At 42.0% G+C, this 15,277-nt stretch overlaps 1 protein-coding gene across 1 annotated transcript; it reads left to right on the top strand.

Annotated features, from left to right (window-relative positions):
- Positions 1 to 447: 447 nt before the first annotated feature.
- On the top strand, positions 448 to 1,438 carry LOC109205560 (protein MIZU-KUSSEI 1-like). Its single transcript, XM_019368268.1, has one exon. The coding sequence runs from the start codon at positions 564 to 566 to the stop codon at positions 1,344 to 1,346; it is 783 nt and encodes a 260-aa protein (XP_019223813.1). The 5' UTR covers positions 448 to 563; the 3' UTR covers positions 1,347 to 1,438.
- The last annotated feature ends 13,839 nt before the right edge of the window (positions 1,439 to 15,277 follow it).

Genomic DNA, 15,277 nt, shown 5'->3' on the forward strand with positions numbered 1-15,277 from the left:
TTAACTAATAATAAAATTAATCATATTAACCTTAATTATTTATAAAAAAATTAAATATTATGGACCACAAAAAGAAATCAAAAAATTAATTAAAGTGGATCGGAGGGAGTAGTTTTTATTACCCGTTCTGTTCTAATTTATGTTGCACTTGTTGCATTTTGAGATTCTAACTATGTGAATTTTCATCCATATTTTAGAATATTTTTTTTAATTTTAACGTAAAAAAATGCATCTTATAATACTTTTCACATAATTTTTAATAAATATTTAAATTTTTAAAAATATTAAATTGATCTAATCAAAATAACTCTCGAAAAGTAAAAAGTATAGACAGGGAAGTAATAATTATTGTATTATTTTTTTAACAATTTGACATTAATAAAGATTCAGCAGAGGCATGCATGAAATGATTAGCATTATTTAAACAGCACAAACGTTGACAGTTTCTCTTTATATATATATATATTGTCCACCTCCAAACATTATCATCATCTTGTCGCCCTCTTATCTCCTTTATTCTTTGTACATACAGATTTCTCTTTTGTCTCATTTTCTCCTTTACAATGAGACAATATGAATCTACCCTTCCAAGAACAAGCAGCTGCAATAGCTCAAACAAGTTGATCATTCCATCCAATTACCAAAAATCAAATTCTATTTTTAACGACCCCTTTGAGAATAATAATTTCTCATATTCACCTATTATTCACAAAAGCCGTACTGGGGGAGTCAACTTTAATTTTCTCAAGTCTTTTCTAAGAATTATCTCATTCCCCACAATACTTCCTACGTGCATGTGGCTTAATCTCTCGCCCAATCTCTCTGTTATACCCATCTCCCTCGGCCGGAAATTCACCGGAACTTTATTCGGTCATCGGAGAGGCCACGTCAGCTTCGCCATTCAAAATAATCCCACGTCAGAACCGATTCTTTTGATTGAATTTGCCATCTCTACGTCTACTTTAGTCAAAGACATGTCATCGGGCCTTGTCCGCATCGCGCTGGAGTGCGAGAAAGCACCACGTGGCAGCCGGCACATGAGGCTCTTCCAAGAACCTAGGTGGACTATGTATTGCAACGGCAGGAAATGCGGTTACGCGCTTTCACGCGCGTGTACGGACTCCGACTGGCACGTGTTGCGAACCGTGCAGAACGTATCAGTCGGAGCCGGAGTGATTCCGGTGGTGGACGATGGCCCGAAGTGCAGTGAGTCGGAAGGTGAGTTGTTGTATATGAGAGCTAGGTTTGAACGAGTCGTAGGGAATCGTGACTCGGAAGCTTTTTATATGATGAATCTTGATGGGAATGGAGGACCTGAGCTTAGTATATTTCTTCTTAGGACATGAAAAAAGAGAGAAAATAAAAAAAAAGAGTGAAAAGGAAGAAAAATGTATAATCAAATCTATGGTTTGGTTTTACTTGTTTTGTATTTTGTGTCCTTATGCGTGTTTTTATTTTAAATGTTGAATATATAATATATATATATAGCTGACATTGATGCTTGACGAAAAGAAAATGTCCATTTTTATACTTGCATCTCTTATATATTCAACTAAAATGTCTTATACGCTTATATATTTTAGTCTTGAAAGAAAAAGAGTTTGTCGTTGATGTACTAATTAAAACTCTACATAAGCCGTAGACTGTTCTTATTGCATCACAAACATATTAGTGGACGTTTGGACGTAAGTATTGTGAAATTTCGAAAAAAGTGAAAAATATTTTTAAATTTAAAAATGGTATTTGAAAATTGGAGTTGTATTTGGACATGAATACAAATTGAAATTATTTTTGAATTTTTGCGACTGATTTAAAGTGAAAATTGTGAAAAAGAGCTTTTTGGAGTTTTTTGAATTCCAAAAAATTCTGAAATTCTACTTCAAGTTAGATGTGAAATTTTCGTGGCCAAACACTAATTCCAGAAAAAAGTGAAAAAAATTTCTGAAAACAATGAAAAATCTTATGGCCAAACGGGCCCTAAAAATGCTTAAGGGATTAATCTTCTAGGATCACCGGCCTCCACTCTAGTAAACTTAAGGGATTAAAAATGCTTAGTGATATATTTAAAGAACAAAAATAGACGCACCACATAAAAAAAGTAAGTAATAGTTTAGACTAAAATCTCAACGTTCTTCTGTGATGACCCAAGAGGTCGTCTTTTGTTTTAGAATCCGATTTCGGGTTCCGAGGCCTTGAAAACCTCATTTTCTTTCTCCTCGATTTGCGTGCGCAGTTCGGGTGCGTTTCCGGAAAGCCTTTATGTGAAATTTAAGAAAAATATTGAATTTTTCCTTTAAAATTGATTAAAGTTGACTTCGGTCAATATTTTTTGTAAACGGACCCGGACCCGTGATTTGACGGTCCCGTAAGGTCCGTAGTAAAATATGGGACTTGGGCGTATGCCCGGAATCGAATTCCGAGGTCCCTAGCCCGAGAAATGAATTTTTGAAGAAAATTATTAACTGAAAAATATGATGGTTTTTGGAAATTGAATAATGTTTGATATTGTTGGTATCGGGCCCGTTTTTGGTTCCGGAATCCGGTACAGATCCGTTTCAATATTTAAGCCTTATCTGTGAAATTTGGTGAAAATCGGAAGTGATTTGACGTAATTCGGACCATCGATTGAGAAATTAGAAAGTTTGAACTATCTTGAAAATGTTATGAGTTTTGGTTTTGAATTCATAGTTCTAGATGTTATTTTGGCAATTTGATCTCGCGAGCAAGTTCGTATGATGTTTTAAGACTTGTGTGCATGTTTGGTTTGGAGCCCCGAGGGCTCGGGTGAGTTTTGGATAGGCCACGGAGTGAGTTTGGACTTAGAAAATCTGCGGTTGCATCTGGTATTTGTTGCAGGCCTCTGATCTCAATTGCGAGATCAGGCTTTGCATTTGTGAGCTTCACAGGCTTGGCAATTGCGAGGGTTTTATCGCAATTGCGAAGAAGCCCTGGGCAGCATAGTTCGCATTTGCCAACATACCTTCGCATTTGCGAAGTAATCAGGGAGGGGCAACCTTTGCAATTGCGACCAAAGGTTCGCAATTGCGACAGTAGCAGACATGCAGCAGGTTCGCATTTGCGATGCTTGTCTCGTATTTGCGAGCTTCGCAATTGGGAAGCTCCTGTCGCAAATGCGACATCTGCAACTGATCAAAACATGACTTAGACGGGATTTTAAACTCATTTCTCAAACTTTCAAACCCTAAGCTCCCATAGGAGATTTTCCAAAGAAGAGTTCTTCCCCAAATCATAGGTAAATGATTTCCAACTCATTTCTTTCAATCTATTCCATCTTTTTACAAGATTTCATCACAAAATCTACGGACTTTCATGGGAAATTATGTGTTTTTGGGTGAAATTTGGGAATTTTGAAATTTGGGGAAGAGGTCGGATTCCAAAACCAATTGCATATCTGGGCTTGGGGGTGAATGGGTAATCGAATTTTGGTCCGAACATCGATTTTTGACCAAGCGAGCCCGGGGTCGATTTTTGACTTTTTGGGGAAAATATTGGGAAATCTTTGATTATGCATTAGAATTGGTTTCTTTAGCGTCTATTGATGTTATTAAGTTAATTATTGCTTGATACGAGTGAATTGGTGGTGGAATCGAGAGGTTAAGCGATGATTGAGCTTTGAAATACCCATTGGCTTGAGGTAAGTATTTGGTCTAACCTTGACTTGAGGGATTAGGGATCCCCGACTTGCTTGCTCTGTGAGATATCATGTGTGTGGCGTATAGGTGTGGTGACGAGTACCTATGCGTCGCTAAATTACTTGTTTAGCCTATTTCCTTTCCCCGTTTCCCTATATCTTTCTTTCCTGCCTTAATTGCTACTTGCTTATCGATGCTTCCATGTCTAATTGTTTCATGTTAACTGTTGATTTTCCTATTGAAGAATTATTTGTTCGTAGCTTCATTTTATTAACTTGTTGGATCATGTTGGTTGTTGGTGTTTCATGGTACACCTAGGTTGGTCTCACTGTATAGTTAAACTGGTAAAGTTTTACAGTTGTAGTGATATTCCATTGTGTTGGTTTGAGGAATAGGTGTTGTGGAGGATTTGAGTTGATTTTGAAACACTTGTCTTTATCTTGTGATTTGTGCTGTTATATATATATATATATATATATATATATATATATATATATATATATATATATATATATATATATATATATGCACGCTGCAACAGGAGGAATAAGGGTGAATGTGATTGTCTGGTGGGATCGGGTTGCGCGCCGCAACAGGAGGAATAATGGTGATACAGTGAGGAGTAATAAGGGTGGACAGGTGGGATCGGGTTGTGTGCCGCAATAGGAGGAATAATGGTGATACAGTGAGGAGTAATAAGGGTGGACTGGTGGGATTGGGTTGCACGCCGCAACAAGGAGCAATAAGGGTGATTATTGATACTGTTGTTGTTTATATGATGGGATCAGGATGCACGCCGCATCAGTTGTTGTTATGTATTCATTTCTGTTGAGGTCCATTACTGTGATGTCGAAACACCCTTAAGGATTGGTTATCGCTGAATACTGATAGAACAATCGGGTTCCGAATTTATTTAATGCCAGTTATTGCTTTATTACATTCTGTATTTCCTTTCTGTTTAGTATAAACTGTTGCAGGTTGTATATGTTGTATGCCCCGCCGTAGCCTCATCACTACTTCGTCGAGGTTAGGCTCCGCACTTACCAATACATGGGGTCGGTTGTACTGATACTGCACTATGCACTTTTGTGCAGATTTCGGAGCTAGTGGCTGATCGTGAGGTTGGTCGCTATCACTGCTTTCCGGAGACCCAAAGTAGTCCTGCAGACGTCCGCAGGCCCTAGCGTTTTCTTCCATCTTTACTGCATTCTATTTTACTTTTCTTCGAGACTGATGTATATTTTTCTTTCAACCCAATGTTTGTAGTATTCGTGGACTGTTCGTGAGTTGTGACACCAGTTTCTGGGTGGAGTTTATTTCGGTTTTCGCTATTAGTTAAAAGAAAATCTTTGAACTGTGTTCTTTCGCATTTATTTCTGCTGGTTTACTTTTGTTGAGTTTTAATTATTAAAAGACAAAGGAAAAAGGTGAAACATTCTGTAATGTTGGCTTGCCGAGCGAGTACAATGTTAGGCGCCATCACGGTCCCGACGGTGGGAAATTCGGGTCGTGACAAGTTGGTATCAGATCACTAGATTGCCTAGGTCTCACAATTCACGAACAAGCTTGGTAGAGTCCGAGGGATCGGTACAGAGACATCTGTGCTTATCCCCCAGAGTCTATTGAGTTAGGAACAATTTCACTTATATTCATCTATGTCGTGCGGTTTGATCTCTCAATGCTAATTGAACTTCTACTCTGTTCTTTCGCAGATGGCGAGAACACGTACCACTTCATCAGCTGATCAATAGCCCGAGCCCCCAGTGGCAGCTCCTACGAGGGGTAGAGGACGAGGCCGAGGTAGGGGCAGGGCTCAGCCCAGAGCTCGAGCAGCAGCACCAGCGGCGGAGCCTCTCGTTGAGTTTGATGACGAGATTCCAGCCCAGACCGTTCCAGCGGGCCCAGCTCGGGTTCCAGAGGGGTTCATAGCTACCCCGGTGCTTCAGGATGCTCTGGTCCGTCTCGTGGGCCTTATGGAGAGTGTCACCCAGGCAGGCATACTTCCGGTAGCACCAACCGTCTCTCGGGCTGGGGGAGGAGCACAGACTCCCGCTACTCACACTCCGGAGTAGATGGCTCCCCAGTTTCAGACTCCAGCAGCTCAACCAATTGGGGTAGCCCCGCCGGGTGTTGTAGCACAGACCGGTGATGGAGCAGCTATGTCTTCAGATGCTTTGTGGAGGTTGGACAGGTTCACTTATCTCTTCACTACTACCTATAGCGGTACATCTTCAGAGGATCCCCAGGACTATTTGGACAGTTGCCATGAGGTTCTTCAGAACATGGGGATAGTGGAGACCAATGGGGTCGAGTTTGCTGCTTTCCGTCTCTCAGGTTTCGCCAAGAAATGGTGGAGAGATTATTGTTTGGCCAGACCAGCTGGGTCACCAGCTCTCACTTGGAACCAGTTCTCGCAGCTATTCTTGGAGAAGTATCATCCTATCACTCAGAGAAAGGACTATCAGAGGCAGTTTGAGCGCCTTCAGCACGGTTCCACGACCGTCACTCAGTACGAGACTAGATTTGTGGACTTGGCCCGTCATGCTCTTATTATACTTCCCACCGAGAGAGAGAGGGTGAGGAGGTTTATTGAGGGACTTGCTCAGCCTATCAGATTGCAGATGGCTAAGGAGACATGGAGTGAGATATCCTTCCAGGATGCAGCCAATGTGGCCAGATGAGTTGAGATGGTTTTAGCTCAAGGGAGTGGTCAGGGGTCTGACAAGAGGCCTCGTCACTCAGGTGGATTCAGTGGGACCTCATCTGGAGGTCGAGGTACTTTTGGTAGGGGACATCATCCCAGGACGTTTCATTCAGCGCTTCAGGCATCCCATGGAGCTTCAGGGAGTCATGGTCCTTATGTACCTCCTTTAGGGCATCCATCTTATAGTGCACCACCAGCTCCCATCAGAGCACCTCCTCTTCAGAGTTATTATCGTGGTCAATCGGCCCGTCAGGGTCAGTCTCAGTTTCCTCAGCCGCAGTATTCAGATGGATGTTTCGAGTGTGGTGAGTATGGGCATATTCGGAGGGCTTGTCCGAGGTTAGTGGTTGTTCAGTCACAGTAGCAGAGTTCTCGTGCCATGATTACAACACCGCCTGCCCAGCCAGCTAGAGGTAGGGGTTAGGGAGACAAAGGTCGGGTTCAGCCCGCTAGAGGTGGAGGTCAGGCCATTAGAGGTGGAGGCCAGGCTGCTAGAGGTGGAGGCCAGCCAGCAGGAGGTCATCCCAGGGATGTGGTTCAGGGTGGTGGCGCCCAGCCCCGATGTTATGCTATTCCAGCTAGGCCTGAGGCTGAGTCCTCCGATGCAGTTATCATAGGTACGGTTTCAGTTTGCAGTAGAGATGCTTCAGTTCTATTTGATCCAGGGTCTACATACTTCTATGTGTCATCTTATTTTGCCCCATATCTGGTTGTGCCTCGTGATTCTTTGAGTGCTCCTGTGTATGTGTCAACGCTAGTAGGGGATTCTATTGTTGTAGATCGTGTCTATCGTTCGTGTGTGGTTGTTATTGGGGGTCTTGAGACTAGTGTAGATCTCCTACTTCTCGATATGGTGGGTTTCAATGTCATTTTGGGGATGGATTGACTGTCACCTTATCATGCTATATTGGATTGTCACGCCAATACCATGACCTTACATATGCCGGGGTTCCCTCGATTAGAGTGGAGAGGGGCTCCTGGTTATTCTATCAGCAGAGTTATTTCATATATGAAGGCCCGACGTATGGTTGAAAAGGGGTGTTTGGTTTATTTGGCTTATGTTCGTGATTCTAGTGCTGAGTTTCCTTCTATGGATTCTGTACCAGTTGTTCGGGAGTTTCCAGAGGTATTTCCTGCAGACCTGCCGGGGATGCCACCCGACAGGGATATTGAATTTTGCATTGATTTAGCTCCGGGCACTCAGCCCATTTCTATTCCTCCGTATCGCATGGCCCCGCCAGAGTTGAAAGAATTGAAGGAGCAGTTGCAAGACTTGCTTGATAAGGGCTTTATTAGACCTAGTGTCTCGCCCTGGGGTGCGCCGGTGTTGTTTGTTAAGAAGAAGGATGGATCGATGAGGATGTGCATAGATTATCGATAGTTGAACAAAGTCACCATCAAGAACAAGTATCCATTGCCGAGGATTGATGATTTGTTTGATCAACTTCAAGGTGCCAAGGTATTTTTGAAGATTGATCTGAGATCTGGCTACCATCAGTTGAGGATTAGGGCATCCGATGTCCCTAAGATAGCTTTTCGCACTCGGTACAGGCATTATAAGTTCCTAGTGATGTCATTCGGGTTGACAAATGCCCCATCAGCATTCATGGATTTGATAAACCGGGTGTTCAGGCCTTATTTGGATTCCTTCGTGATTGTCTTCATTGATGATATTTTGATCTACTCCCGCAACCGAGAGGATCACGAGCAGCATCTTCGAGTCGTTCTTCATACTCTGAGAGACAATCAGTTATATGCTAAGTTTTCAAAATGCGAGTTTTGGTTGAGTTCAGTTGCTTTCCTGGGTCACGTTGTATCAACAGAGGGTATTCAGGTGGATCTTAAGAAGGTTGAGGCAGTCAAGGACTGGCCTAGACCCACATCAGCTACAGAGATCCGGAGTTTCTTGGGTTTAGCGGGTTATTACCGTCGGTTTGTGGAGGGATTTTCATCTATAGCAGCCCCGATGACCAGGTTGACCTAGAAGGGTGCGCCATTCAGGTGGTCGGACGAGTGTGAGGCGAGCTTTCAGAAGCTCAAGACAGCTTTGACTACGGCGCCGGTGTTGGTTTTGCCCACAGGTTCAGGACCATATACTGTATATTATGACGCATCTCGAATTGGACTTGGTATGGTGTTGATGCAGAATGGCAAGGTTATTGCATATGCTTCGCGGTAGTTGAAGATTCACGAGAAGAATTATCCAGTTCATGATTTGGAGCTAGCAACCGTTGTTCACGCGCTGAAGATTTGGAGGCATTATTTAAATGGCGTGTCATGTGAGGTGTTCACGGATCACAAGAGTCTGCAGTATTGTTCAAGCAGAAGGAGCTAAACCTGAGGCAGAGGGGGTGGTTGGAGCTATTGAAAGACTATGATATCACCATCTTGTATCATCCAGGGAAGGCCAATGTGGTGGCCGATGCTTTGAGCAAGAAGTCGGCTAGTATGGGTAGCCTTGCATATATTCCAGTCGGTGAGAGACCACTTGCTTTGGATGTTCAGGCTTTGGCCAATCAGTTTGTAAGGTTGGATGTTTCTGAGCCTAGCCGTGTTCTAGCTTGTATAGTCGCTCGGTATTCATTATTTGAGCATATCAGGGAGCGGCAGTATGATGATCCTCATTTGCTTGTCCTTAGGGACACAGTCCGGCACAGTGGTGCCAAGCAGGTTACAGTTGGAGATGATGGAGTTTTGAGGATGCAGGGTCAAGTTTGTGTGCCAAACGTGGATGGACTACGTGAGTTGATTCTAGAGGAGGCCCATAGTTCCCGGTATTCTATTCACCCGGGCGCCGCCAAGATGTATCGGGACTTGCGGCAGAATTATTAGTGGAGGAGAATGAAGAAAGATATTGTTGCATATGTAGCTTGGTGTTTGAATTGTCAGCAGGTAAAGTATGAGCATTAGAGACCTGGTGGTTTGCTTCAGCAGATTGAGATTCCCGAGTGGAAATGGGAGCGTATCACTATGGATTTTGTTGTTGGACTCCCACGGACTCAGAGGAAGTTTGATGCAGTATGGGTTATTGTTGATAGGCTGACTAAGTTAGCGCATTTCATTCCTGTAGCAGTTTCCTATTCCTCGGAGCGGTTAGCCGAGATCTATATCCGGGAGATTGTTCGCCTTCATGGTGTGCCCGTGTCTATCGTTTCAGACCGAGCTACGCAGTTTACCTCGTATTTCTGGAGGACAGTACATCGTGATTTGGGTACGCGGGTCGAGTTGAGCATCGCATTTCATCCTCAGACGGACGGACAGTCAGAGCGTACTATTCAGATTTTGGAGGATATGCTTCGCGCCTGTGTTATTGACTTTGGAGGCTCTTGGGATCAGTTCTTGCCGTTAGCAGAGTTTGCCTACAACAAGAGCTATCAGTAGAGCATCCAGATGGCTCCCTATGAGGCATTATACGGTAGACGGTGTCGATCGCCAGTTGGATGGTTTGAGCCAGGGGAGGCTCGATTGTTGGGTGCAGATTTGGTATAGGATGCCTTGGATAAGGTTAAGATTATCCAGGATAGGCTTCATACAGCTCAGTCCAGGGCAAAGAGTTATGCCGACCGAGGTTTGTGATGTGGCATTCATGGTCGAAGAGCGAGTGTTGCTTCGAGTGTCGCCCATGAAGGGCGTGATGAGATTTGGAAAGAAGGGCAAGCTAAGCCCTAGGTTCATTGGACCTTTTGAGATCCTTGATCGAGTGGGAGAGGTGGCTTACAGACTTGCGTTGCCACCGGGTTTATCAGCTGTGCATCCAGTGTTTCATGTGTCCTTGCTTCGGAAGTATCACGGCGATCCATCCCACGTGTTAGACTTCAGCACTGTCCAGTTGGACTGAGATTTGACCTATGAGGAGGAGCCGGTAGCTATCCTAGACCGATAGGTTCGTCAGTTGAGATCGAAGAGTTATCCTTCGGTTCGTGTTCAGTGGAGAGGTCAGCCTGTAGAGGCAGCTACCTGGGAGTCCGAGTCCAATATGCGGAGTCAGTATCCCCATCTTTTCGCCGACTCAGGTACTTTTCTATGTCCGTTCGAGGACGAACGGTTGTTTTAGAGGTGGAGAATGTGATGACCCAAGGGGTCATCTTTTGTTTTAGAATCCGAATTCGGGTTCCGAGGCCGTGAAAATATCATTTTCTTTCTCCTCGATTTGCGTGTGCAGTCCGGGCGCATTTTCGGAAAGCCTTTATGTGAAATTTAAGAAAAATATTGAATTTTTCCTTTAAAATTGATTAAAGTTGACTTCGGTCAATATTTTTGGTAAACGGACCCGGACCCGTAATTTGATGGTCCCGTAGGGTACGTAGTAAAATATGGGACTTGCCGTATGCCCGGAACCGAATTCCGAGGTCCCTAGCCCGAGAAATGAATTTTTGAAGAAAAATTGTTAACTGAAAAATATGTTGGTTTTTGAAAATTGAGTAATATTTGATATTGTTGGTATCGGGCCCGTATTTTAGTTGCGGATCCCGGTACAGGTCCGTTATAATATTTAAGCCTTATCTATGAAATTTGGTGATAATCGAACCATCGGTTGAGAAATTAGAAAGTTTGAACTATCTTGAAAATTTCATGAGTTTTGGTGTTGAATTCATCGTTCTAGATGTTATTTTGGCGATTTGATCACGCGAGCAAGTTCGTATGATGTTTAAAGACTGCATGTTTGGTTTGGAGCCCCGAGGGCTCGGGTGAGTTTTGGATAGGCTACGGAGTGAGTTTGGACTTAGAAAATCTGCGGTTGCATATGGTATTTCTTGCAGGCCTCTGATCTCGCAATTGCGAGATCAGGCTTCGCATTTGCGAGCTCCACAGGCTTGGCAATTGCGAGGGTTTTATCGCAATTGCGAAGAAGCCCTGGGCAGCATTGTTCGCATTTGCGAACATACCTTCGCATTTGCGAAGTCATCAGGGAGGGGCAACCTTCGCAATTGCGACCAAAGGTTCGCAATTGCGACAGTAGCAGACATGTAGCAGGTTCGCATTTGCGAAGCTCCTGTCGCAAATGCAACATCTGCAACTGATCAAAACATGACTTACACGGGATTTTGAACTCATTTCTCAAATTTTTAAATCCTAAGCTCCCATAGGCGATTTTCTAAAGAAGAGTTCTTCCCTAAATCATAGGTAAACAATTTCCAACTCATTTCTTTCAATCTATTCCATCTTTTTACAAGATTTCATCACAAAATCTAGGGATTTTCATGGGAAATTGGGTGTTTTTGGGTGAAATTGAGAATTTCGAAATTTAGGGAATTAGACCTCAAATTGAGGTCGGATTCTAAAACCAATTGCATATCCGGGCTCAGGAGTGAATGGGTAATCGGATTTTGGTCAGAACTTCGAGTTTTGACCAAGCGGGCCCGGGGTCGATTTTTGACTTTTGGGGAAAAATGTTGGAAAATCTTTGATTTTGCATTAGAATTGGTTTCTTTAGCATTTATTGATGTTATTAAGTTAATTATGGCTAGATACGAGTGAATTAGTGGTGGAATCGAGAGGTTAAGCGGTGATTGAGCTTTGAAATACCCGTTGGCTTGAGGTAAGTGTTTGGTCTAACCTTGACTTGAGGGATTAGGGATCCCCGACTTGCCTGCTATGTGAGATATCATGTGTGTGGCATATAGGTGTGGTGACGAGTACCTATGCATCACCAAATTACTTGTTTATCCTGCTTCCTTTCCCCGTTTCCCTATATCTTGCTTTCCTGCTTTAATTGCTACTTGCTTATCGATGCTTCCATGTCTAATTGTTTCATGTTAACTGTTGATTTTCCTATTGAAGAATTATTTATTTTGTAGCTTCATTTTATTAACTTGTTGGATTATGTTGGTTGTTGGTGTTTCATGGAACACCTAGGTTGGTCTCGCTGTATAGTTAAATTGGTAAAGTTGTACAGTTGTAGTGATATTCCATTATGTTGGTTTGAGGAATAGGTGTTGTGGAGGGTTTAAGTAGCAAAAACAAAATTGGAAAAGGTTTAATGGGCAAAAACTGAAATTTTTCTGCTGCCCTAGAATCTTGCCTATAAAGGCACCTAAACTTGACATTCAAGGCAAATTTTAGAGCAGATCTTGGGAAGAAATCAGACCAAGAGAGAGCGGAAGAGGTAAAATCTGAAAAATCAGACCTAAGAGACCTTAAGAGATAAAAATCTGAGAATTTAGACGGAAGAGACCAAAACAGACCTAAGAGAATCGGAGATAGAATTCCAGAAAAATACAAAAAGGGCAAAAAAGAGTTCTACTGTTCCATTGAAACTTCAGTGATTTATTTTACTTTTGAAAAACAAAATTCCCATCCTGATATTCAAAATGGATTGATTGTTGAAAGTTTTGGTTCAAGCTTGGTTGAGGGTTAATCTTTCATTGGGTTTTGAGTTGATTTCCTGGGTTTTAATTGCTGGAATTGCTGTTGCTGGGTTACTGCTGTTTGATCCTTCTTAAACTTAGATTTTCCTTGTTTATTTGTTGTACCAGGTATTCTCCAAAATTCCATGGACATCACCTAGGTGTATTTGAAGTCTGGCTTTGAAATTTGAATAAGAATGATGAAATCCATGTTGAATCTCATTCCTTCTGTTCCTACTCATTTATGCTTGTAATATTCAACCTTAAAGTGTGTCAATTAGTATAATGACCTAAATTTATTATTATGGCATGTACAAGAGGGACTGTGATGTGAATTGAAGTTTCAGGATAATTGTGATTGGATTTTGCCTGTTATTTGCTGATTCAACTTGTTTTTGGGTGCATCTTTTAGAATGTTATATTAGTAATGCTGTGGTAAGATCATTCATGTTCTAGCTTTGAGTCTTATTTAAATTTATCAAAAGATTAAGTGTTGGCTGTTGATTCCTCATCTACTGTTTGGAGTTTGTAAATATAAAAATGAGCACTCATTTGCCTCCAAAATTTCCTCAGATTTTTGTTTTGTTCTGAAGGAGGTAGCAGTTATGTTTTCCTTGGATTCTTCTGTTTTTTTTTTTAAAAAAAAAGAAAAATAAATTGAAAAGTGATAGAGATCTACAACAAGGTGTGGTTAATTTATAACTTGCTGGTTAGGAAGATTTGAACTGGTAAATTGAAAGCTGGAAGCAAGACCTTAGAGTAGATTTCAAGTACTCTTCATGTGTAAATCGTAATACCGTTCATGGCTTCATCAACTTGTTTGCTTAAGCTTATAATTCGAAAATTGATTGGGAGTTTGTTCATCATTTCATCATAAATTGCCTTCAAAAATCAACACTTAGAAAATGGTATCATAGGCAGTAACCATTCGTTCAGGGTACATTCTTTGGGCTTTCCATGTTTCATCGAGACTTGGGCTCATTCAGGCCCAAGCCTGAAGAATTGAAATTGATTTGTCTTACTGGTAGTTGGTAGTACTTGATGTTGATCCCCTATTAATCAATGTTGGTCCTGAATGCAACCACAGGGACTCGATCCTGAGTCCTCACTTTCTCAGCTCTAATATTGTCAAATTGGGCCTGCTTTTGAGGTTGGCCCAAATCATTTAAGGTCATTAGTTCTGCAGCTATGATACGTTATAGGGCTCAACCCTAAGGGAAATGGACCTTTGTCACTTATTCTGTTTTGGGCTTAACTTTAACATAAAATATTTCTTGAGTTCCCTTGGGCTTTTTCTTTAATTAAGCTAGAATATCTCAAAATTAGATCGGAAGTGAGACATATTAGGTAACACAATAGTTATGGCCCCTCCGAATTTTAGTTTGAATACCCTTTAAAATGGAATCGAGGTGCGCCGCTCCAAACAAAAATCCTAAATGTGTGGCCCTCATTTAATTGATTTTAAAATCCTTAGAATTCGAGGCGTGCCATTTAGCAAATTTCCATGGCCCTCGCAAAGTTAAAAACGCGTAGTTGCTTTAGGCGTGTTATTTTTATAATATTACCTTCCTAAACTCGGGTGTGCATTTCATGTGACCCAAATCCAAATCCTTATAACATTGAATAAAATATGTTTTGGATTGCGGGTGCATTTCATGTGACGCGATCCAAAGACATATTTTAGACGACGTTAAATCTTCTTTAAAATAAATAAAAGCGGTTTTTAAAGTTAAAAATGCACATAGGTTCAAAATGTTCTTAAAATCAGATAATAGGCCATTCATAACAGTTGAGCGACCGTGCTAGAACCACGGAACCCGGGAATGCCTAACACCTTCTCCCGGGTTAACAGAATTCCTTACCCGGATTTCTGGTTCACGGACTGTAATACAGAGTCAACCTTTTCCTCGATTCGGGATTTGAACCGGTGACTTGGGACACCATAAATATCCCAAGTGGCGACTCTGAATCTTTTTTTATTAAATAATCCCGTTTCGATTGTCCTTTATTTGGAAAAACTCCTTTATTATACCTTTCTCCGGGGTGTAGTAAAAAAGGAGGTGTGACAGCTCTGGCGACTCTGCTGCGAAAAAGAACCCAGAACTTCGGGTTCAGGGTTCAAGAATTCGAGCTTGGAATAATTGTTATATTTGGCTTTATTTATTATCTGGTTTTATTCACATGTTTGAGCCTAATGTGCTAAATGTTGCTTTTTACCGCTTTGATATTGTTGAACTATATATAAACTGCTCTGAAACCCTTCCTCTCTCTGAGTTTTCTAAATCATGGAGAAGGGTGCACTTTGTGTAGCTTCTCTTCTATTAGACTCAATTCCCAAATTTAGAACGAGGTTCGGACAAGTTGCAAAGCCGGCGAAGCTTCTGTATTCCCGGTACGCTGCCCCCCCCCTCCCCCCCGGCTCGAGTTGTCCGCTGGTAAGCCAGGTCTAGAACAATAAACCTAGGTTCTTAACCTAGAATAACTCAGCCTCATGCCGGATCCCTAGTAGGAACGTTTGTTTGCATCATGTGCATTTGACTTAGGGGACTCAACACAGGGGTTGGGTCCGTCTA

Source organism: Nicotiana attenuata, unplaced genomic scaffold (assembly GCF_001879085.1).
Source record: "Nicotiana attenuata strain UT unplaced genomic scaffold, NIATTr2, whole genome shotgun sequence".
NCBI classification, from domain to species: Eukaryota; Viridiplantae; Streptophyta; class Magnoliopsida; order Solanales; family Solanaceae; genus Nicotiana; species Nicotiana attenuata.